Source organism: Anguilla rostrata, chromosome 13, assembly GCF_018555375.3.
Source record: "Anguilla rostrata isolate EN2019 chromosome 13, ASM1855537v3, whole genome shotgun sequence".
NCBI lineage: Eukaryota > Metazoa > Chordata > Actinopteri > Anguilliformes > Anguillidae > Anguilla > Anguilla rostrata.
Genome location: NC_057945.1, coordinates 11,451,370 through 11,474,244, shown reverse-complemented (window position 1 = coordinate 11,474,244; position 22,875 = coordinate 11,451,370). Strand labels below are relative to the sequence as shown.

The window sequence follows — 22,875 nt, the reverse complement described above, 5'->3', positions numbered from 1 at the left end:
TTCATTGTTTCCTTTATTGTCATGCATGTGCCTTCCTCTCTAGATGCAGCCATCATTGAGGTTTGCTCTGACTATTTTTAGTAGTTCCGATTTGTTTTTTCTGAACTCATATAACAAGTGCATATATAAACAAACATATAAATGTCTAAGCAAGTGCGGCCAGTGTCCATTTTTAATTATATTTTCATACATAGATATTTCTCTGATCTGATTATCTGACTGATGCTTTTCTCCACTGCACTCATTGGTTAGCCATATCCTTCTGCAGTTTTCTACTGGGAGGAGTCTCTTAGCTGGTTCTGTCACATTATATGCAACCTGCTGTCTCCCCCTATCCTGTCCTTTATGACATCAATCATCCTGCATGATTGGCTACTCACCCTCAGCTTGTCCAATGGCAGCATCGCCTTTCTGGTTCATGCTTTTCTTCCTTCTGTGTTTCTTCCTGTCAATCATTGGGGAGGCTGGAGCCAGGTCTTTTGCAGAGGGGGGACTGGATACTGTTTCAATGGCTGAGTCTGATGCAAGGACACAAAAACATGTTTCTGTGAAGTAGAATCAGACACCACATGACAAATAAAAGAATAAAATATGACTTTATTGGTTGTTAAAAGTATATATCCACATACCCACACTTTGCGCCTTGCTTGGAAGTGATGAGGGGCACTTCTGTGCCCCCTTATCCCCTCTTGGTGACACGCCACTCCCACTCCCCTCTTCTACTGGCAGGAGGCTACTGGGAAATGTAGGAGCTACCAAAAGAAAGAACAACAAGTCACCCATAGCTCTTATGAAGTACATGAACATCATTTTTTAAAAGCACACCATTCTTATTTTCTAAAAACACCACCCAACCCCCACATTACTACAACAGGCTGAAATCCTGATCAATAATGTAGTAACTGGACACCTGCAATGTGTCCGCATATAGTGCCCTGGAAACTTAATGGCAAAAAAAGGCCGTATAAAATAAATAATTCAAAACAAGTGTTACATGATACACAACAGAATGGAAAAAAATTATATTCTTGAATTCTAATCAATTTGCTCAGAGAAAACATTTTTTGCAAGGAATTTCAGTTCAGTAGGGTAAAAAATAAATAAAATAAAAAACAGGCAAAAAAAAGTTCATGTAGGCTATTACTGTTATGTAGGCTAATTACTGTTGTAAAGCAATTCACGTTTCCCTAGCGAACTGCAGTAATGTTAACACATAAAGAAACGCGGACGCAGCATCATTGAAAGTTAAGATTATTCCCTTTAACTGAAGGATATTTGTCTATATATCTTTACTGTAAATAGTTTCTATTTCCAATGCAAAACAGAATCTTTCGATTTATAAAACATTTTTTTCTGTTTCTGATTGTTCAATGTACTCCAGTTAAAGGGGGGGGGGGGGGTGCTAATAAAACTTAGTTTAGTTAAAAATAAAAAAGAGAGAGGGAGATGAAAAGTACAATATGAGGATGTGGAAATATATTTCATAATTAATTATATGCCATTGCATTGCCAATGAATATTAGGTTAGAAAATACAACATTTGCCTGATTTAACGCGACTTCCTGTATAAACCACGCCCACTTCCTGTCTTCTGTCCGAATACAGATACACAGACAGATCATTTTGTTGGTTGAACAGATACAGATAATTGTGTTGGTTGAACAGATACAGATACAGATAATGACGTCTCTGCACACCCCTAAAACAGACATTCACATGAAACAAGCTTAAATAAAATCACACCACACCTAATTGCTTAGTATCACAAATACTGGTTATCAAATATCCAAATAGCATATATGAGAGTTAAATGTCACCTGCACTTGCCCCGTCGGGCCCAGGCATGTCCTTGACCAATCCGTTGAGGCCGGGGGCGGGGCCACAGGAAGTCACAGCACGCGGTGGCCGTTTCCCCGGCACCTTGACCGTCACACGCAACAAGTCTATCTCCTTCCCGTGATTATTCAGCATGTAGTCCTGCCACAGAAAAACACGGTCAGCTACACCAGCAACACATACAAATCCATATTATACTGGCCTGTACTTCTGAGCTACTGAGAAAGCATCTTTTTTTAAGCGTCTTTGAGTTCATGGAAAGCGCTATTTAAAATAAACTTATTATTATTATTATTAAAGGACATTATAAGACGGGGCACATCGGTATCCAAAGGAAACAGGAAGTAATGAGTGGGCCATGTCATAGAGCATGTCAGTAGCCATTACGACCACTAGAGGGCTCTGGAACAAACTCAGTTAAGATGCACGATGCTGCCGTTGCCATTCAAGTGTATGAGCAATTGTACAGCATTAAACTTAAGTACCATTCACATCTGATAACATGAGGGGAATGTTTGCATTTGACATTGCTTTTACTCTGAAGTGTCATTTTTCTGACTTCCTGTCCCAAATGCTCGCGTAGACTCACGTTGACGCTCGAGTGGTAGGACAGCATGCCGTTGTTGGACAGGGTAACATACTTCTTCTTCCACTCCTTGTTGAGGGAGTTTCCGCTGCGCTTCAGCAGGATGCTCTGTGGCCATGGAGACAGACGTCAGTCACTTCGCGGGGGGGGAGGGGCTAAACTGAGGGTCGGGTCCGCCGCAGGGGAGGACGCTGCACTGACCTGTTTGATGGGGATCGACCGCCCGCTGCCCACGTCCCCTTTACCATCGGCAGCCCTCTTCTCCGAGTCGCTGCCGCGCCGGTTCTGGAGCAAAAGATCGAGGGAAAGGCAAACAACCGTGTGGTTCAGCGCTTAAGAAACTGGCCTCATGGCCCAGAGACTACGGGTTTGAATCCTGCTGCAGTTTCACCCTCGAAGCACAGCACCTAAGCTTAACTACATCAAGCTGATACCCAGCTGTGTGAAGAGAACATACGCAAAATTTGAGCTGAATACTTTGAGCCATACGCACACTCTGTTATTGCAGCTTCTCACAACATTGTAGCAACTTTTGTGAACAAGTTTATCTTCACCATCTTTGCATTTCATCACTCCAAGCCACAACATTTCAGCTACGTTGAAAATGGGTCGTTCTGTCCTCACACATTTTAGGGACAGGTCTGCGACCTGACAAAGAGAACGCGATGCTTCTCTGTCTTTCCACGGCGTCCAAATCAATAACCACGACCTTGCTGCGATGTTGTGAAAAGGGGCAGTTACGCTGGATGGCTGGCAGATAAATAAAGCATGTGAATAACTGAGGTGGGACAGAGAGGGTAAGAGATTCGAGGTGTTCAGGGGGGCCGTGGCTGACCGTGAAGCGGGAGGTGCGGCGGCGGGGGGTGCTCCGCTGCGGCCCCGGGGTGGCGCTCCCCCCTGCTTCACCTCCCGACACCCCCCTCATCTCCTTGTGGCTGATGACAGGGGTGGAGGGCAGAGAGGAGGAGTAGTCACTGCTCTGGCCTCCATTACTGGCCTGAGGGAGAGAGAGACGGACGGAGAGCGAAGTGAAACTATCGCAGCGATAGTGTTTCCTCCATTACAGCACGGAGTGTGAAGGCCGGTGTCCGCTCTGCGACGGAGGCCATTTTGTGCTGAGACCGTTGCGATTTTTAAAAGATGTTTGTGAAATTTAATGCATATAAAACATAGCCTAGAAAACAGGCTTTAAACTTCACTTTCTCCTCCCTCAATGAACAGTGACTTGGAAGCTTTGGAAATTAAGTTTAAAAATTTGAGTGCTTTTTCTTGATTCATTTAATGAGAAGCATCCTTTTCTTCCAATGACCACCTCGCTGCCCACATTTGTAGTTACATTATACATTATATGAATACCAAATTCTTATTATTTGACAGCCGTGCATTATATTTGTGAATAGGCACAGTATTCTGGATATTTTGCCCCATTACAGTTCATCATCATTTTTGTGGTTAGGGGAGAAATATTTTTTAAGTTTAGAAATATGAATGTAGCATAGCTAAATGGATTACAGTAAATGACACAGCTGACTGTCTGCTCGTGATACTGGTAGCTAAATGTGTCATCTCAACCATTAATGTGTACTTTGTTTATTATTGTTAAAGGTCTTTGCTCTTTTCTTATGTTTCTGATAGCTGATAGTGATAGAAAACTCGGTAGAATCCAAACTCTAGGGCCATCTACCGTTACCAGAGGAACTATATTTAGTTAAGTCGCAGATGTGTACATACAGTAATTGTTTTAGTTTTGTACTTGAATAAAATCTATACATTTATTTAAATACTGTTTTATTTTTATTTTTTCCATGCATTTTAGTTGCAGCTATGGTTATAAGATATATAATCCATGCTAGTACATATTCAAGAATATATGGCACTTCTGGGGGGAAAACCTTGGTCCGATCACCATTGTCGTGCCATATGTTCTAGTATACGCACGGCATGTCATGGGTTTATATCTTTCATTCTGAGCACTCTTTTCATCTTGCTTCACAATCTGAGTATGAACTTGCATTTTACAGAGACAGGACAGCAAGGGAGGCAAGGGGGTGTCGGAGAAGGAGAGAAGATTGTGAAGATCTGAATAGTGAAGATATCGAAAGCTGGAGACAAGTAGTCCTAATGTGACACGTGGACGATAGCAGAGAAAGGCCAGTCTGAGATGAGCGACAGATTAGAGTTCTTTTAGCATACATCCAAATCCTTCACTCGATCTACTGACACGCAGTCACAGCCACCCAAAATGGATTCCTCGGTGTCACAAAATGGCATACAGGCCATATCATAAAAGCAGGGGGATGGGACATAAACAGTGACGATGGGGTTCGTTTTTGGGCGCGTTACCTGTCCAGGAAAGGCTCCGGAGAGGGGAGTGGAGCCCCCCGAATGGCTGGGGGAGTTGGGCAGGGACTTGCAGGACGCCAGGAGGAGTGCTTGCTTCTTCACCGCCACTATCTTCTGAGCAGCTGTGAACGAGGCAAAGGCGGGTGAGTCACTTCCTTCCCACAGGTACGCCGCGACCTCCGGCACTCACGCTCACGCACCGCGCCTCGTTATCTCCGCTTCCAAAGCAATCGCCGGAACGGGGAAATTGCATTTGCACTTTCCAACCCGCCCAGAGTTCCGTAATTCGGTCCTCATTTACCAGAGGAAACGGAATGGGATTAAACTCTGATTACTCGCGCAGCGCGCCTGTGTGAAAGAGTCAGCCCATTCCCTGTTATGTTCTGCTTCGCACTGATGAGGTCCACTATAATGGGTCCGCATTCATAAGGCGTCCGATTGGGACTGCTGATCTGGGATCGGGTTTCCCCGGTCATCAGGCTAACCGTATTCATCACGAGACAAAGCGAAACTGTTCAGAGAGCAAGCACCCCTTACCCCGGAAAAGTCTATGGATGAGGGTCCTGGATTCAATCAGTAACCTTCCTTATCTTTGACTCAAAAGCATATGCAAAGCTTTCTCTTCACAAATTCAGTTTGGAGAGCTTTGAAACGGCCTGCAGTTTTCAGTAACATTGAGGTTATAGGTTCGTACGTACCACCTTCAGCAATGAAACGGTGTTACCTGCCGACAGCAACGCTAACTGTAAAATGTCACCGCAGATGTACAGATAATTGAAAAGGAATTCAATTATCTAGTAATTGTAATTAGTGACTAATTAGCTGGTAATTACGTTACTCTGTAATGTGTTTTCAGACAGCTGTTATTGGTTGAGGAAGTCAGTGTAGTACAGCGGGTGGGGAACCGGGCCTGTAAAGGTGCAAAACTACCAGTAATCCAATATAAGACAACAGACTGTAATATGCTGTAAATACAGAAAAGAAGGTCATTGGAAACCACATGCTAATTTTGCTTTGACCAAAAAAAATTGACCAAACAAGCACAGTTTTTATATAATCCGCAGACAGCCAGTGTGAAATGGCTGAAGAGAGGGAGAAGTCTGTTTAATGGGATCACTTCAGACTCCCACAGGAGAGAACCCCTCAAACCTATCGCGTTAGCAGGCATGTCACATTTACACATAGTCATGGTGTCACAAAATCAATCGGCCATCAGAACGACCCATAAACTACTGCTGAGTCACAAGGTCTTGACAACTGATCCATTACTTAATAAAACAACCGTGCCAAACCACGCTCAGAAAAGATTGTGAAAACTGGACATTAAAATCTTTCACTCAGCAAATGAAGCCTCTCCGCTTTATTATCTGCTGTGCTTTAATGTCGCAGGCACAGCCAACCCTGCTTTTTATGTCTTCAACTTCTGCGGCCAGAGAAAAACTTAATGTCGAACAAAAAAAATCTGAGGAAAAAAGATTCTGCTCTTCTCTGTGGCAATTTCTTTTCTCGCCAATCCAAAGAGACAGCAAGAGATTACAAGACTCACTGTGTCAAAGTTTTGTTTATTAATGTACAATGGTCACATTTCATAAGTGCTTGTAAATATAAGTCTAGTATAGTCATGTACAGTGAGATACATGCAGTAGCAAGGTCAACAGAATATCACAGGACATATCGGGTAATATAATATAGGACATATATTAAATGTCAAGTAAAGGTTGGTATGTGTGGTTTGGTGACTACCTCCATTGTAATGAATGATTTAATGTGCAATAAATTCCTCTTGTTAGCAATAACACAGTTGGCTGAATAGGAGATCTTAACTGACAGCATGCCTCACGTGCCACAGGAATACCTCACAGGAAGAGAGCTGACTGCAAACTATCATGGATGTTTTGCACTTAGTATTGTACATCCAAAATACAAATGATAAATACTGTGCAAAATAATCTACCATGCTTCTACCCTGATGCATATTGAAATTGTGTGATGGAATGGTCTAACCAGAAAAAAAGTTCAAGGATATTTGCATCATCTTTGGAAGGTATTAGAGTCATGGTACAACAATACAAGTATTTAAGAAATTAATTTAAAGAATTGAATTTGAGTGGTTTTGCGAATTTGCATTGTGTAGAGATTTGTTTGCACTGAATATACATGAGCTTATATATATAAAGCCCTGCAATAGATTGGCGGCCTGTCCAGGGTGTATTCCTGCCTCTCGCCCAATGCACGCTGGGATAGGCTCTAGCACCCCTTGCGACCCTGCTCAGGATAAGTGAGTTGTTGCCAGATAATGGATGGATGGATTATATATATATATATATATATATATATATATACACACACAAATGAACACGTATTAAATGTAAATATATGTATGTGTGTGAGGCAGATTGGAGCGTGGTGACAAGTCTACCTTCAGTGAAGACGCGGTTGACATTCAGCCCGTAGGTGGCGCAGGTCTCGTAGTACGTACACCGCCGCACGTCGCAGCACAGCTGCCGCGCCCGCGCGTCCTCGATCACCCGCGGGTTGGTGCTGCCGATCTTATCTGGCGGAGGGAAAACGACCGTCAACGTCAGATCGGCGCCGCAGACTGTCAGCATCAATCAAGATGATCCGGGCTGCGCTCTCATCGCCGCTGCTGAATCTCAAAGCATTCCGATTTGCAGCCCCCTCACGTAAATTCATAGCTAGCGTAGCAACACAGCAAAGAAACTGCTAGGATAAGCAAGGGCAGGGGACGGAAGTAACAGTGGAGCGGGCCCACTGGTTTGTTTGTAGAACACCTGTGTTCCACAGTAGTTTGAGGCATTCTCAGAGCTTACTAAGTACAAATAAATGAAGACCTCTCTCCTCGTCCAAAGCATGTCCACGCCCACACCCCCCAATTCTCTTTCCTGCACATTTCGCATTCTCTCACAGCAACATATAAATCCATTTATACTCATATCCATTTACAAACATCCATGACCAAACCTGGCATAAAGGAGCAACATACTCCACAGTAAGATGTCCTGTGCTAATTTAACTCCAACAGATAACAATTGGGACCAAATGTAACCTGGTAGAGTTGAATTAACACCATCAAAGTTGAATTAACACTGGATGTTTTACTGTGCAGAACCCAACACGGATGGCATTTTGCGGAACACAGTTTCCCAATTTACCACAGGTTCCACATTTCACCGCCAGGCTTCCGTCCATCAGATCAGATCACGTTTACGACAGAGCAGGACACGCCGCAACGTGGAAAACCGCTCACGACAAATTTGTTGGAAGGCAGCCGCACGTTCGCCACACAAAGGTAAATTAGCGTGCGCGATGCGGGCTAAATGGAAGGGCAGTAATTGAGAAGACAGCCTGGCGACCGGGCAGTCCCACCTCCCCTCCCCCACCCACCCCCCGACCCCCTGCCCCCCTTACCCTGCGTCCCCACCACTATCAGCGGGACCTCCGCCACGTTGCGGTGCACGGCCAGCTGGCTGTAGCTCTTGTACACCTCCTGGAAGCTTGGCTCGTTCTCCAGGCTGAAGACCAGGATGGCCCCGTCCAGCCAGGAGCTGAACTGGAGACGTTGGCGGGGGAGTGGAGAGAGGGAGCGTGGGAGAGAGAGGAGCAGGGTATAAAACAGGGGACGGGGGAAGGAGAGGGAGGATGGAGAGGATGGGAGAGGGAGGAGGAGACGTGTGGGCGTTTATTTCATGTTCCTTTTTCTGTTCCCTCAGACGCGAATGAGGTGACTGGCAGGTCAACCGTGACAGACAGCATTGTGAGAAGTGCGCTCTGCATTAAAGTAAATATGGTTCTGGAAATTATGATATTGCAAAATTCGCATGCATGCACACACACACACTCACACACTCTCACACGCATGCAAACATACTCACATGCACAGACACGCACGCACGTACACACACACGGACACACACTCACACACACACACACACTCACACACTCTCACACGCATGCAAACATACTCACATGACACACACGTCACACACGGCACATCACACACACACACACTACCACTCTCACACGCATGCAAACATACTACATGCACAGACACGCACGCACGACACACACGGACACACACTCACACACACACACACACTCACACACTCTCACACGCATACAAACATACTCACATGCACACACACGCACACAGCACACACACACACACACACACACTCTCACACGCATACAACAACTCACACACACACACACACTCACACGCATCAACATACTCATCACACACACACACACACACACACACACACACACACACACTACATCACACCACATCACACACACACTACACACACACACCACACACACACACTACTCACACACACACCACACACCACACACTCACCCCACACACACACACACCTCACACACACCACACACAACACACACACCACACACACCACACACACACTCAACACACACACACCACACACACACACACACCATCACACACACACACACACACACACACCCCCACACACACACACACACACTCCACACACACCACACCCCACAACAACCACACACACACACCACACAACCACACACACCACACACACTCACACACCACACTAACACACACACACACACACTCACACACACACACACTACTCAACACACACACATCACACCCACAGCACACCCAACTCCAACCGACAGCGCACAGCACGCACACACACACACACACACACACACACACACACCTGTGCATCCGGCGGGCCGGCCTCCTCTCTGATTAGCAGCAGGTGATTCTGTCCGTCCACCAGGACCTCTTTCTTAAACCGGCCCCCTGACGACGGCAGAAACACACAAGATAAGCAGCTATCAGCGTGTTTGCGTCGGTCCCAGGCTACGGCTGCAAACGTGGAGACAGACGCAGGTGTGAGGTACTGGAGACAGATGAACGTGATAAGAAACCGAAGTGCGCACCTTCAGCAGATTCCAGAGGGTGATAGCTCCCTGTCAGGTATCTGTGGACCAGGGCAGACTTTCCACTCCTGAGACTGCCCAGAACCCCCTAGAGAGAGAGACAGACAAAGAGAGAGAGAGAGACTTCAGACAAAACGACTAACAAAAAATAACAAAGGGATCCATATAATTAAGCACACAGTTAGACCACTATTCCCCACTATTCTGAACATGAACAAACAGAACAGTAGCAGAATGAATTGCACATATTGCAAAGTACATGACAACTGGCAGTATTTACCATAGGAACTGAAAACTTTTCACCCCAATGCTCATGAGTTAGCTAGCTAGTTAAGCTAAGCTACTGTAATATTGTACCTCTCCATGCTTACTATCTAACAGAATAACCCCATTTCCTGTCAGCATTTAACAGACACCCACTAATTCCAGGCTTCGTAGTTTACATATAGGTTACAAATTAAGGTTTTTGACAAACTTCGCTAGCATGCTAATTAACTACAGCTGAAAATATCTGGGTGGATAGCTGGCACGTACTGGTTAAATGATACTGTAGTACCTTTCCCTTTTGAACAAACATTCATATTATCCCTTGACTACTACTAATAATACTACGAATACAATGATATTGCTGCTGTTGGTATTGCTACAAGCACTTTCAATGCTACTCAAAGTCCTTACTCTAATGTTAAGAGTAAAATACCATTTAAACAAGACCAGGTCAAAACCTAGTATATGGTTGGACCTAACACCCTTCACCCGGCCGACCAATGGTGTAACTTCATCACTCGCTCAGTCACAGCCATTCGCGTTTATAGGCCCCGCTGCTGCGGTCCAGCCAAAAATAACCCTTAAGCCGAGCAACGGTTTCATCTGAAACTGTACCTGGTTTCTTACTCACTTCACTTTGTTGCCTTTCATTGCGAAAGATACGGATATCAGACAATACTTGTGAGAAACTATAAAAATAAATACAATTTCATGCATGTGTGAGCAGTACCTGCTGTACTAATAATGATAACCACAACTTTCTCACCAGGCGAAGTTCAGGGATGGAGCGACTCAGGGTCCATTCTTGACTGTTGGCACAGGCCGCTGTCAGAGTGAAGGCGGGAAGGAAGGTGAGATGGTCATGTTTACAGTGATGGGTTATAAAACAGCTCAGACACAGTCTAAGGTCATTTTAATCCAAATTAAGGAGCTGCAGTACTCTGTCAGGATGGTGCAGAGCCTGGGGAAGTAACTGCACTCTCTCTCTGGCAGCACCGTGTCCCACATCCATGATGGACTCCACCCAACACAGGCAGTGATAAAAACACCAGCACAGGACAGTGTACTCCAGCAATGCACTTAGCTTACCTGACTCTCACATCTGTAAATGACACCCACAGCACAGCACAAAACCTCAAGAGCATCGCCAAGGCAATTTGAGAGGACACAAATATTGCCATTTTAATAGACTTGGAGGTAGTATTCATAACAGAGGTGCCCCTACTTCCTGGCTTTTGAAGGGTTAAAAAAATTTCATCCATCATAGCCTCGTAACTCCAGCCATTATCTAGATAGAACCCAGTGACCAGGAAGTACCACCTGAGAGTGTGGCTGCCCAGTGAGTGCAGAATTACATAAGAGTGCTACAACTTTTTAAAAGTGTGTCAAAAGGTTGTGGTTTTTTCTTTTTGGGATAAATTCCTTTTATACCACACCCCCCCCCCCCCCTTCCGAAACCACAACCTTCCAGATAAATTGTGAATAGGCACTTTATGCTTTTTTTCTGCAGAGAAACACAGAAAAATCACGAGAACGTGACATTTTCATAACTCACCACAAGCTAGAAAAGTGTTTTAAAATGCCATTTGACTAGCTCGGTGGGCAGACAGTTTTTCAAATCTAGATTTCCCTACCCACCAGTACACTGTCTTCTGCATTTTCCATCGCCCCACTTTCCAAACCCTCCGCCTCTGTGACCATGTTCACCCACATGAACCGGCAGTTAGCATCTTCATCAATAATCTGCAGTATGCATCTTTTGGCCGCCACACCCATAAGCATTCCACTGTACACCACGAGCCTGTCCGGCGCTCACTGACCCAAATCTCACACCCCATCTAGAGGCCAATGTAGGCCCGATGAGTTTCTCTGCTCCTCCCACGGCACGAGCAACACCAGCCCAGCCAATCAGGACTGCTCGGAGCCTGCCAACCTCACCAAAACCATGGCAACAGCAGCAGCTGGGGCAGCCCATACCTGCTCTTGCTTCCCACCAGCACAGGAATCGCAGCTGCACGGCAATATGCACGCCGCCAGGGAGCACAGAGTACAGAGCTCAGTCTCACCTATACCAGTCTGATCAGCTAAACACAGTCGCCCTGTGCCATAAATCACATGTTCTGCATTAGCTGTCAGCACCAAAGATGATTCGCGTCACAATGATTCTCCTTTTTTATTACAGGCATTCAGCAGATGCTTTCCCATTTTACACAGTACACATTTATACACCTGGGATATGTGCTGAAGTTTAAGCACCTATCTCATGGGTACAATGGCAGTGCCCATCCTGGGAAATGAACTGCCAGCTTTTAGGCAACAAGCCCAGTTCCCTAACCAGTATTCTGCACTGCCACCTACAGCCACTGGCTCAAAGGACTGAAACAGCAGTTTGATCTCAAAGTAGTATTTGTAGACTAAAATTGGTGTCCATTCCATAATGCATTTTATATACGTTTGATCGTTGCTCATCTTCCACAGAGCTTTGATCATCAGTGATGAAATCTATCTCCACTAGTAAGCGCAACATCCGGGGTCATAGCTCTTCAGCTTTTCACTTGAAAAGTTATGGAATCAAATGAGGGTATTGAAACACAGATCTATTTTACTTATAGAATTCTACATTATATACTACTCTCTGTTCCCCAGGAAATAATTGTTACCTCACTGGAAAAAAACTCAAACCAATCATGGAAGATATTTGGGAGCTACACTAATTTTTCTGGAATCAGAAGATTATACCATGAAAAAAACACATATTTGGTTCTAAATAATGAATTATATCAAAGAATGAACAACGTATGTGTAATATACGCCCCAGAGTGAGAGACCCTCTGTTTATAAGGACATGTTCCCCATCCTCATCCTCTGCAGTGAAATCAGCCATTTCCAGCACAAGATATGGACAGAACTGAAATGAATAAATAAATAAATAAATAAATAAATGATGAAGCAAACTACCCAAAAGTAGCTCCCAAAAGCAACTACACAAAAATTGTAGTTTTTAAGGGCCAATGAACAATGGCGAGGAAGACTCCATTTCAGCTGAAATAACTCTGTCATGCCCAGTGCCCAATATGGCAGGAACTCCCACACCGGAAGGCATTTTTATACTAATGGAGGGTTAGTGTGGAGGCATGCTGTTACGCCATATCCTAGTCCTGCAGACCGTGTAATCAGAGCACAATACCAGCTCACCCCCCGCTAGTAGCTAATTACGGAAGCCATGCTGACTCTAGGTGGCCTTTCAGGTAGGCTACAGTACAATATGTGAAGCCCTCAGAGCAACTGTGAAGCCAGATCTCGTGCGCAGTTTGGAAATGTTATCGCGTGGGAGAGGCTTGTAAGAGTCAGAGCTCGGCTGCAGCCGGCTTCTGCCGGGAGTTTTTTCACTTTACAAGGAGAAGTTTGAAAGTCACGGCGTGTTTGCGGACGGTTTTTGATATTCGGGGTGTAGCGCCACTTGGGCGGTGACATGGCGCGGCTCGCGTGCGTCCTCTCGCAGGTCCAGATGGCGCTCCGTGGGAGGCCGGGGGAGAGGTTTGGGGAGAGGGAGGGGGGGGGGGGGTAACAGGGAGCGAGCGACAGGAAACGGAGGAGGACGAGTGAAATTAATTGCGCGGGCTCTATGGGGCAGCTCTGGTGAAGCTGAAGTTCATTAGCAGCTCAGTGTCCAGGACTCGGGTGGCGCTGTGAGTGTACGCATGTCTGTGTGTGCACGTGTGTGTAGGGTGTGTGTGCGTGTGTGAGAGTATGTGTGTAGAGTCTGTGTGTGTGTGTGTGTGTGTGTGTGGCTCATTCAGTTTAGGTACCACGCTGTGGTGTAAGGATGAGCCCCACTGTCTCGGATAGAATCCAAACCATGCTAGTGCTGACTGGCCGGTAGCACCATAGGGTAGTGCAACTGGCAGTTGTGTTGCCCAATGTATGGCAGGGTTCACTCATTTAGGGGTCCGCATTTCATCGCTCTATAGCGACCCCTGCTGGTCGACTGGGCACCCATGGGCTGCATGTCAAAGCTGCATATTAAAGGTCTTTCTCAGACTCCACTCTATACCAAGCTTCGCTGTAGTTCGTAGTGTGAAAAGAAGCAGGCTGGTAACATCACCTGTTTTGGAGGAGAACTGTCCATGTCGACCCTCTCTCGAATCAGCAGTGAGGTTCACGTATGAATGTGGCTACGGCTACGGACAGTTGGATATTCAAAATTATGGTGGAAATTGGATGCGTCAGCCCCAAGTTGAATACCAATTTTTTATTTTTTTATTTTAAAGAAGGCCTTTTGTTTTGCTCAAAGGCAGCTACACTTCTGTGCGGCTACATGAGCTCTTTGTGTACTGACAACACGACAGTCAAGCATGAAGACTCTCAGTGTGTTCCCACGCGTCCCCACCTCGCAGGTGCCGGATGTCTCTGCCCAGAGCTCAGTCGACATTTCAGCTGAATTCTGCCCCTGCAAACGTACGTGGGAACCAAACCATGACAGTCTGAATCTGTGGTAAAGGTGGCAGCCTCCCAGGGTAGAGGCTCACAGCAAAAAACAACTATTTATAGACTTCTATGTAGACTTAAAATCTTATTTATGTTACTCTCGCTAAAAAGATTGCCAATGAGGTGAGACAGTTTCACTCATTTTTAAGTTTCAGGTTTCGTTAAGACTAAAACACTTGTTAAGACTTGCAGTCTTTTAGCCTCATCACAAGAAAACAAACAGACCTCTCTCTCACTGCTTTACAGCTTGGGCAACACAGCGCTTGGAGAGAAAGTTTCCCCAAGCGTGAGCACGTTGATCCTCACGGTTCTTTATTCTGAGCACAAGAAGTCAGACCAGGTCTCTCACACATACATACACTCTCTCTCTCACACACATGCACACACGCACACACACACATATATACACATACATACACACTCTCTCTCACACACACATGCATACACACACATACACTCTCTCTGTCATACACACTTACACACACACACACACACACACAGACACATACACTCTCTCTTTAACACACACACAGACACACGCACACACACACACTCTCTCTGTCATACACACTTACACACAGACACACACACGCACACACACATACTCTCTCTCTCTCTCACACACACACACACACACTCTCTCTGTCACACTCTCTCTCTCACACACACACACACACACACACATATGCACCTGTATGCTGGCGTGTGAGGACACGCGCCAGTGAGACTGTGCTGAGAGATGTGAAGGGTCAGAGCAGTCAGAGGAAGGCCTGCTGGCTCATCAGATCTCCCACCCAGTGATAATTAAAATCTCCCACTCAATAAAGCGAAGGCACAAACACAAAAACGCTTCTCTCCAGCGCTGCTGTACAGGAGAGAGCACCAGTAACCACAGGGGAGCCAAAGGACATTGGGACATTACAGTGAACTGATTTACACACATTTAGATAAAGAGTAGCCTATGTTTCTGTGTGTGTGTGTGTGTGTGTGTGAGAGAGAGAGAGAGAGAGAGAGAGATGCACTTGCTCCTTACTTTCACAAAATATCTGCAAATTAAACAGATATATTTCCATAAATTATCCCTAATTGTAAATCATTTAATTTGCCCATCAAAAGAAGAAAAATGTGCAATTCTATTAGGAGAGACAGTGAGTGACCTCCTGCCCCAAACATATAAACATGTACATATTTATTGATTTACTATTGTTGCTGTTACTGTTGTTATTGTTATATATTGTTACATTCATCATCATTATTATTTCACTATTATTATTTTTCTGATTATTTATATGTATAGATATTCTTTGGCAGTAACTATATTTATATGACAGAGAGAAAGAGAGAGCGATAGAGAAGGAAGGAAGTAATGAGGATTTTGAAGTATACTGGAGGATGTTGAAGTTTGACTTGAGAGTTTAATTATAAATTTTTGTTTCCTGTTATTTTAATACCAAAACCGCAGCGCTGTTCACTTGTTCACCGACTGACTATCGACATCCAGACACAGAAGCGCATGTAATAACAGCAGCTACCGTAGTGCCGTACACACTTAAGCAATGGATCCCTAAGGGTCTGTTCATAATGAATATGAGTGAGTAGGAGCCTAGGGGGACGCTGCGCATTGATTTAAGCGTGGTGCGCGCGCGGAGTATCCGGATGGTGCTTGGCCTCCCCCCGTTAAAGAGAGCCTTTCAAACACAAAGGCCCAGCGTTTGCGAATCGAATCCACGCATGCCTGTCTCGGTACGGCCTCTCTCACACACGCCGCAGATCAGACCGCGTGTACGCAGCTCAGCCAGCAGCCACACCACCCTGTAATTTCACCTGCCAGATGGCTACGGCTAAGTGGGGCCTGGCTCGGTTATTATCTGGATGGGAAAAGACATATTGGGAAAACTATCTCCCTGGTTAAGTAAAACAAAGAACAACTGGCTCTCGGTTGACCCTCCTGGTTAAAGAGAGGCCAAATATATGAATTTAATAAAATGCCGGCACGGTAACATTGCCATGGTTAGAGGTGAGATGGATGTCCTCTATGGTAAGATGGATGAATTCTAAGACCCAAATTGAGATCACCAGTCCTGGCTGACCAAGAAGAGGGATGGGCAAAAATGCACTAAAATGAATTTTGTTACAAAATGCCTCTCAAAAAAGTATCTGTACATAAAAAACAGCACACAAATAGGTTGTTTTGCAGGTTCCACAGAGATATAAGCCATACAAAGAAAACAGAGAAGTAATTAAATCAAATTGCATCTCATATACATTCATGCAGATTAATATTTAGGATATGTGTACAGGACATACTGCCCCTCCCTGACTGTGAGGAGGGAGGACATGGGCAAAGGTCACATGGCCTCCGGGCCAGAGTCAAATCAACTCCAGAGAAGAGAGAGAGAGAGAGAGAGAGAGAGAGGAAGGGAGTAGAGGGGTGAAAAGAGGAAGGAGGAGGGGGGGGATGCACATAGATCACATCTGTGACAGATTCCACTTTCAATGAGACCCCCATTACACATACACACACACACACACATACACACACACACACACACACACACACACACACACACACACACACACACACACACACACACACACACACACACACACACACACACACACACACACACACACACACACACATTTGTGGCTTTCAAACGAATTCGACTCGAGTCAAAGGGCACTTTTTTGGCACAACTTTGTCTGCGTTACTGCCAAAGCAATTAGACAGTGTGTTCCTTATGCGTGGTGAATACGCTCTGTGTAGGAAAATGGGCGGGGTATCCGGACCCCCTGTGCACAGGGATGTGCTGTTCTGTCACACATCAATGACATTCATGGAGCCCTTCCCCCCCCCCCTCCTTCCCATTCCAGCCCCTTACATCCCTCCGCCTCGCTTGCTCTGTCCATTCCCATCTCTCTCTCTCTCTCTCTCTCTCTCTTGCTCTCCCTCTTTCATTCTCTTCAGCAGCGCACCACCTTCCAATAGGCATCTTTCACAGCTCTCTGTTGCCATGACAACCATTCCTCCAACAACTGCCTTGATCCCGCACAACAAAAAAGTGTGCACGCATGCACAGTCTGTGCACGCACACACACACACACACGCACACACACACACACACACGCACACAGTAAATCATGACACGTCGCGCGTGTGCGCACACGGCAACAGCACACGGCAACAGCACAGCGCCGAGGTCCTGAGAAACCAGCCTTGCACAAAGGGAGACCGACTACAAAAAAAAAAAAACCGAGCGAACAACATGGCCGACCTGAAGGCGCAGTTCACGTGCTAGTCACACTTTAACATATTTCAGAGCAAACTGTCAGAGCAAGTGTTAACTGCACAAACTGCCAAGCAGCTGTGGTTGAGTAAAATCACTATTGTCCATTTTAATGCAAACCTTTCAAGTATAAACGGAAACATTCAAGGGGTTCCTCGTTCAATAGCCCCAAGACTCCTCCTCCAACCATTTCTCTGAACAGACCATGGCTCTGTGTACGTCTTCCATCAATTATTCATAAAGCACTCATTTGCAACAAATCACAGGACACTTGTAGCGATTGAAGACGCTTCTTCATCACTGTCTGTGAAGGCACAACTGAAACCCAATCTACAGTATTCATTGCATTTTTATCCCCCACCCCCAGCCTCCCTGGTGAAGCAGAGGCAAGGACTGTGAAATATCGCCTGGGCTCCACCACCAATCTCTCTCACTGACGGGCCGAGGCCCCGAAAAAACGCGAAGGGTACTCCGTCTGCCGTAACTGCATCCCCCCCTCGACCGCTGCGGGTTCGGGTTTTATTCCGGCAATATCTCACTGGCTGCAATCGCCCGCGCGCGGCCCGGGCGGAGAGCAGGTGCTGCTGCTCGCGACTTGTCCGCGTTTAACGGTATTGATTTATCGATAAGCTCCGGTCAACGCTATCCGCGCGCCGGCCGCTGCTGGACGCTGCTGGACGCTGCTGGACGCTGGCCTCCGTGTCGTCTGTCTTCTGGACCCATCTCTCGGACGCCAGTCCCTAAATAACGAAACCCCGCTCCTGTTCACGCGCTAAAGGAAGCGCGAGGAGGCGCAGGGATTCGCGACGCGAAGGCCGCGTGAGATATCCGCGAGCGGAGCGGCCGCAGCCGACCAATCAGCGCCGGGAAGCTGGGTTTTACCTTCGCTGCAGGTTTTCTGCCTTCGACCAGGTCTTACATCAACAGAGCCTTCGACATAATTCATAGATGCACTACTGTTGTTTTTCTTTTTAACAAACCGATTGCCCTCCTTCCAAACTGCGAGGTTTTAGAAACCTAGACTACAGGAAGGACAGCCACTTGGTTTGTAAAAAAAAAAAAGCGCAACAGGGCGGCGTAGAACACCTCGGCTTCTACGAAGACTCAAAATGGGCAAAATGAGTAAATATTTATGGAGCAGACATTACAGTGCTTCATTTTTTCACTGACCGTTTTTTTTTCATTGGCAGTTGTCAGACAGCTAGTTGTAGTCGACGTGGAAACTGGTGACATCGTAGCTATCCGGCATCATCAAGCAAATAATTGCGTCTGGATGTTCTTAGACTTCCGAAGGCGCTTTGCAAAGCCTAAGGCTACGGAGAGATTCACACCCAGCTCTTAAATGTCTCTGACCGGGCTTCCGTGGAAGTGACAGTCAAACAAGGCTCGTCTGGAAAACACGCCTCACCGGTTTTTCAGAACGGAAAAGAAATCGAGAATTCCATGTTGAGTTCACCTTGCAGGAAGAAAATACCCATAATGCAATATACCTGCAAAGACATTATGTGTTTTGGTTTTTTTTTTTTTTTTTGGTTTCAGTGAAATTCGTCCATGTGCTGTAAGTGGCTGGAAAGACATTGGCCACGCTCAGGTTCGTTGGCATTTACAGAGAGCCACAGAAAAAAGGATGTCCACAGAGGTAATGTTCTAACTGGTGTTCTGGCACCAAAATATGGCCTCGTGACTCAAAATGCTCCCCACAAATGACAATTATAGCTTCTCCCATTTTTACCAGGCTATTCCAGCCTGGACATGGATGGGAAGGGACATTACATGTCAGCTTGTCACCTGGATTTGCTAATTAGCACAATTCTTCAGCCAGGAGGTAGAACTAATTAGTGAAATCAGCTGGCTGAATTCATGGGTGGAAAAGAACACCTGGCAGGACATTTAATTTATGACCCCTGGATTCTGCAGCTTCTAATACAGCTCACGGACAACATCAAAAACATGTCATATCCAAGCTGAAATCTCTCTGATTTGCGGAAGAATCTGGCATATTAAGTTTATATAATTGTTGGCAGCCAGGAAGTTGGCTTTTTGTTTACTAGTCTTTCTGTGAAATATTAGACCCTGCTTCACTTTGATAGAGTCTTAACATTCCATAGTAAGAAATACCAAAAATCAAGTGAGACATTCAAAGTGTGTTCAAATGTGGCACTTATCTCAATAAAATAAAACCAGTCATAATTAGCCATAAAGGTTTGAAATGAGCAATGATAGGTTTATGTTTTATTTGCGCATTCGGGGGAAATGTTCCGTACGAGTGCCCGAATTTTGAGCCGGGAATATAAACCTCTCCATATAAGGCATCTTACTGTACAAAACGGTGGGTCACAACAGAACGGAGTAACGGGTGAAAGTGGGAGCAATAGCGTGAGGCCGTGTCAGCGAGGGCTTTGGGGGGCGGTGGGGGGGCGATTGGGAGCGGGAGAGGCCAGCGGTAACCGGGACGGGCGCGGTCCTACCTTCCTCCTCGCTGGACTCGCGCTGCACGGAGGCGTAGAGGGGCGGCGCCGTGGCGGCGCTGGCCGGGACGGGCGAGCTCTTGGTGAAGATCCCGCTGATGAACTTGAGCATCTTGCGGTCGCGGGCCGAGGTGCGCTGGGACTGGCCCAGCAGCGGCGGGGGCGGCGCCTGGCCCTCCTTGCCCCGCCGCAGGTCCTGCGACAGGGAGTGCAGGTCGCTGTTGTCCAGGGTGCGGCTCTTGCCCTTGCGCGGGGGCTTGGGCGCGGGCGCGGCGGGGGCCGGGAGGGAGGCGGAGCCCACCTTCAGCCTCTCGGCCCGGGGGCTCTCCCGCGCGGCCGCTTTGAAGGCCCCCTCGCTCCCCCGCGCCGCCGCTTTGAAGGCCCCCTCGCTGTCGGCCCAGGACGCCCTGCAGGGCCCCGGGGCGCCGGTTCCGGGCGAGCGGGCCAGCGCCTTGCCGTCCTTGCGGTCCAGGCTCTTGGCGGAGGCGGGGACGCTCTCCCGGGCCTCCCTCAGGTCTCGGCGGCTCGCCGGGCCCCCGTGGCCCTTCGCCAGGGCCCCCGGCCGCGCCCCGGCCCGCACAGAGACGCCGCCGTCGCCCGCGTCCGCCGACACGCAGGAGGACTGCGAGGTCTCGCTGCCGGGCTCCGTCTTTGGGGCTTCGCCCTCTCTCTGAAACCCCCCCTCCACCACTCCCTCCACCCACTCACTCCTCCTTTTGAGTTCCAGGGCAGGGGGGAACGATTTTGCACCGTCTTTGGTTCCGGGGCAAGAGGCGCCGTCGGCGCGGGACGTCCTGGCGTCGGGCCGTCCCGGCGGCGCGCCGTCCCCGCCCCGGGGCGTGGCCTTCTCCCTGGCGGACGTGGCGAGGCTCTCGTCCTCCTCCTGCTCCGTGTCGCCCTCCCCCTCCTCCATCTGGGAGCGCGCGGACCACTCCTCGTCCCCCGGCGCCCCTCCCGGCGTCTCGCCTCCGTCCGCCCCCCTCCCCTGCCGGACCCCGCCCTCCCCCACCTCCTCCACCTTGACCAGGGTGAGGGAGATGAGGTAGGTGGTGCGGCGCTGCAGCGTGCTGGCCTGGCTCATGGTGCGGGCCTTCAGAGGGCCAGCCGAACGCCGTCGAACCCGGGCGACGCGGCGGCGCTCATGGCTACACGGAATCGGGAGCCTCTCTCCCCCACCCCCACCCCCACCCCCGCCCACGTGGGGGCCGCCGCGGACAGTTAGGACGCTAAATGAGCTAGCGTACGCAGCGGGGCACTTCTTACGAGCTCCTCCAAGAACGAGGCAAACCTCGGGCCCTCGGTCTCAACCCAGGGTCAAATTTCAAAAATCCAACGAAGCGGGGGCCGCAGGAGCGACGCGTCGCGCAGCTTCCGGCTCGGACACCGGCGCGAGGAAGAGACCGGAGGAGGTGTGGACGGACGGAGTGACTGCTCTCCTCCGTCGCTCTTCGGCGGCGCCGTAGACAGAGAGGCCTCGGGGCTCCTCCACTCGTTTATCCCTGCCCTTCATCACTCTCTCCCCTCCCTCCTCAAAGAGCGGGCTGCCTCCTGCCCTCCACGCAGCCGCTCCTCTTGTTCCGTCCGCCAGCCAGTCGGGGGAGGGTAAGCATCGTTTAACAAAAAAAAAAGAAAAAAAATCCCTTTTCTGCGTTTCTCTTTTTTGGTCAGTTACCCTGGAGATTCTCCGGTCGGTGGCCCGTTCCTGCGGCCGCCGAGGCGGACGGGCAAGGGCGGTTTTAAATCAAGCGCCTCTCTTTCTCTGGGACGCTCCTCTCAGCTTCGCCTCCTTCCTTCCATTTGTTACAGTCCTTGTCGTTCCTCGTTCGCTCATCCGCCTGCCAGGCTACGAAGCGCTTGTAATCAACGCAGGAAAAAAAAAACAACAACAAAAAAAAAATACGAGAAACCCCAAGTATTCGACCGTCCCACAAAGGTCAAATCGGCGGAGGCGCTGGCGGACGGGAAGGCCGGGAGCCGAACCGCCGGCGCGAACGCTCGCGTGTCGCCGCGCCGCTCAGCCGCGCTCGGGAGCCCTCGCAGAGCGGGCGTCGCGGTCGGATCCGGAGACGAGGAGGAGGAGGAGAGAAGAGAAGAGGAGAGAAGAGAAGAGAGACGCACGCAGAGGCAGAGCTGGGGGGACAGACGGATGGATGGATGGCGTTCAGGGCCGTGCACGCCCGCGGAGCCTCGACGGAGCGCGCGTCCTTCCCGAAAGCGACAGCGAGCGAGGGCGGAGGGGCGGGAGTCGCAGCCAGTACGCGGTGTGCGGTGCGCGGTGTGCGTCCGGGGAGTGGCGCCCGTGGAAATCAACGCCGACGCTCTCCCCGGCGGAGACGGAGACGGAGACGCGGAGGACGGATGGGGAGGGAGCTTCACGGCACTCCTCCTCCCGCTCGCTGCTCCTCCTCCCCCGGTCGCCGCATCCCCCGAGCGCCTGAGCCAATTAGAGGGCGGGTGGAGCGCGGCGGAGGAGCGGGCTGTCCGCCGAGCAGGAGCCCTGTCTGCCTGCTTCCGAGCGCCGACGCCGGGCCAAAGAGCGAGCGGTCGAGCGAGCGGGCGGGCGGGGGGGCGCGGGGCCGGCGACTGCTCTGCCTGAGCCGGATGGCGGGGATGAGAGAGAGAGAGAGAGAAAAAAAAA

General features: G+C 48.5%; 1 protein-coding gene across 5 annotated transcripts in view; it reads right to left on the bottom strand.

Annotated features, from left to right (window-relative positions):
- Positions 1-22,875, bottom strand: part of LOC135237208 (arf-GAP with GTPase, ANK repeat and PH domain-containing protein 2-like) — a 37,657-nt gene that overhangs the window by 5,205 nt on the left and 9,577 nt on the right. For 2 of the 5 annotated variants that reach the window (XM_064304073.1, XM_064304074.1), the window contains exons 2-13: positions 10,761-10,819; positions 9,728-9,815; positions 9,502-9,587; positions 8,195-8,336; positions 7,185-7,319; positions 4,766-4,887; positions 3,258-3,419; positions 2,624-2,707; positions 2,426-2,530; positions 1,818-1,977; positions 630-752; positions 381-518 (exon numbers count right to left, since the gene is read on the bottom strand). In XM_064304073.1, the coding sequence (XP_064160143.1) occupies positions 381-518; positions 630-752; positions 1,818-1,977; positions 2,426-2,530; positions 2,624-2,707; positions 3,258-3,419; positions 4,766-4,887; positions 7,185-7,319; positions 8,195-8,336; positions 9,502-9,587; positions 9,728-9,815; positions 10,761-10,819 (1,404 nt within the window). Of the gene's footprint in view, positions 1-380; positions 519-629; positions 753-1,817; positions 1,978-2,425; positions 2,531-2,623; positions 2,708-3,257; positions 3,420-4,765; positions 4,888-7,184; positions 7,320-8,194; positions 8,337-9,501; positions 9,588-9,727; positions 9,816-10,760; positions 10,820-20,237; positions 21,421-22,875 lie in introns of those variants that run through there. The other 3 variants (XM_064304069.1, XM_064304071.1, XM_064304072.1) reach the window with 3 other exon arrangements.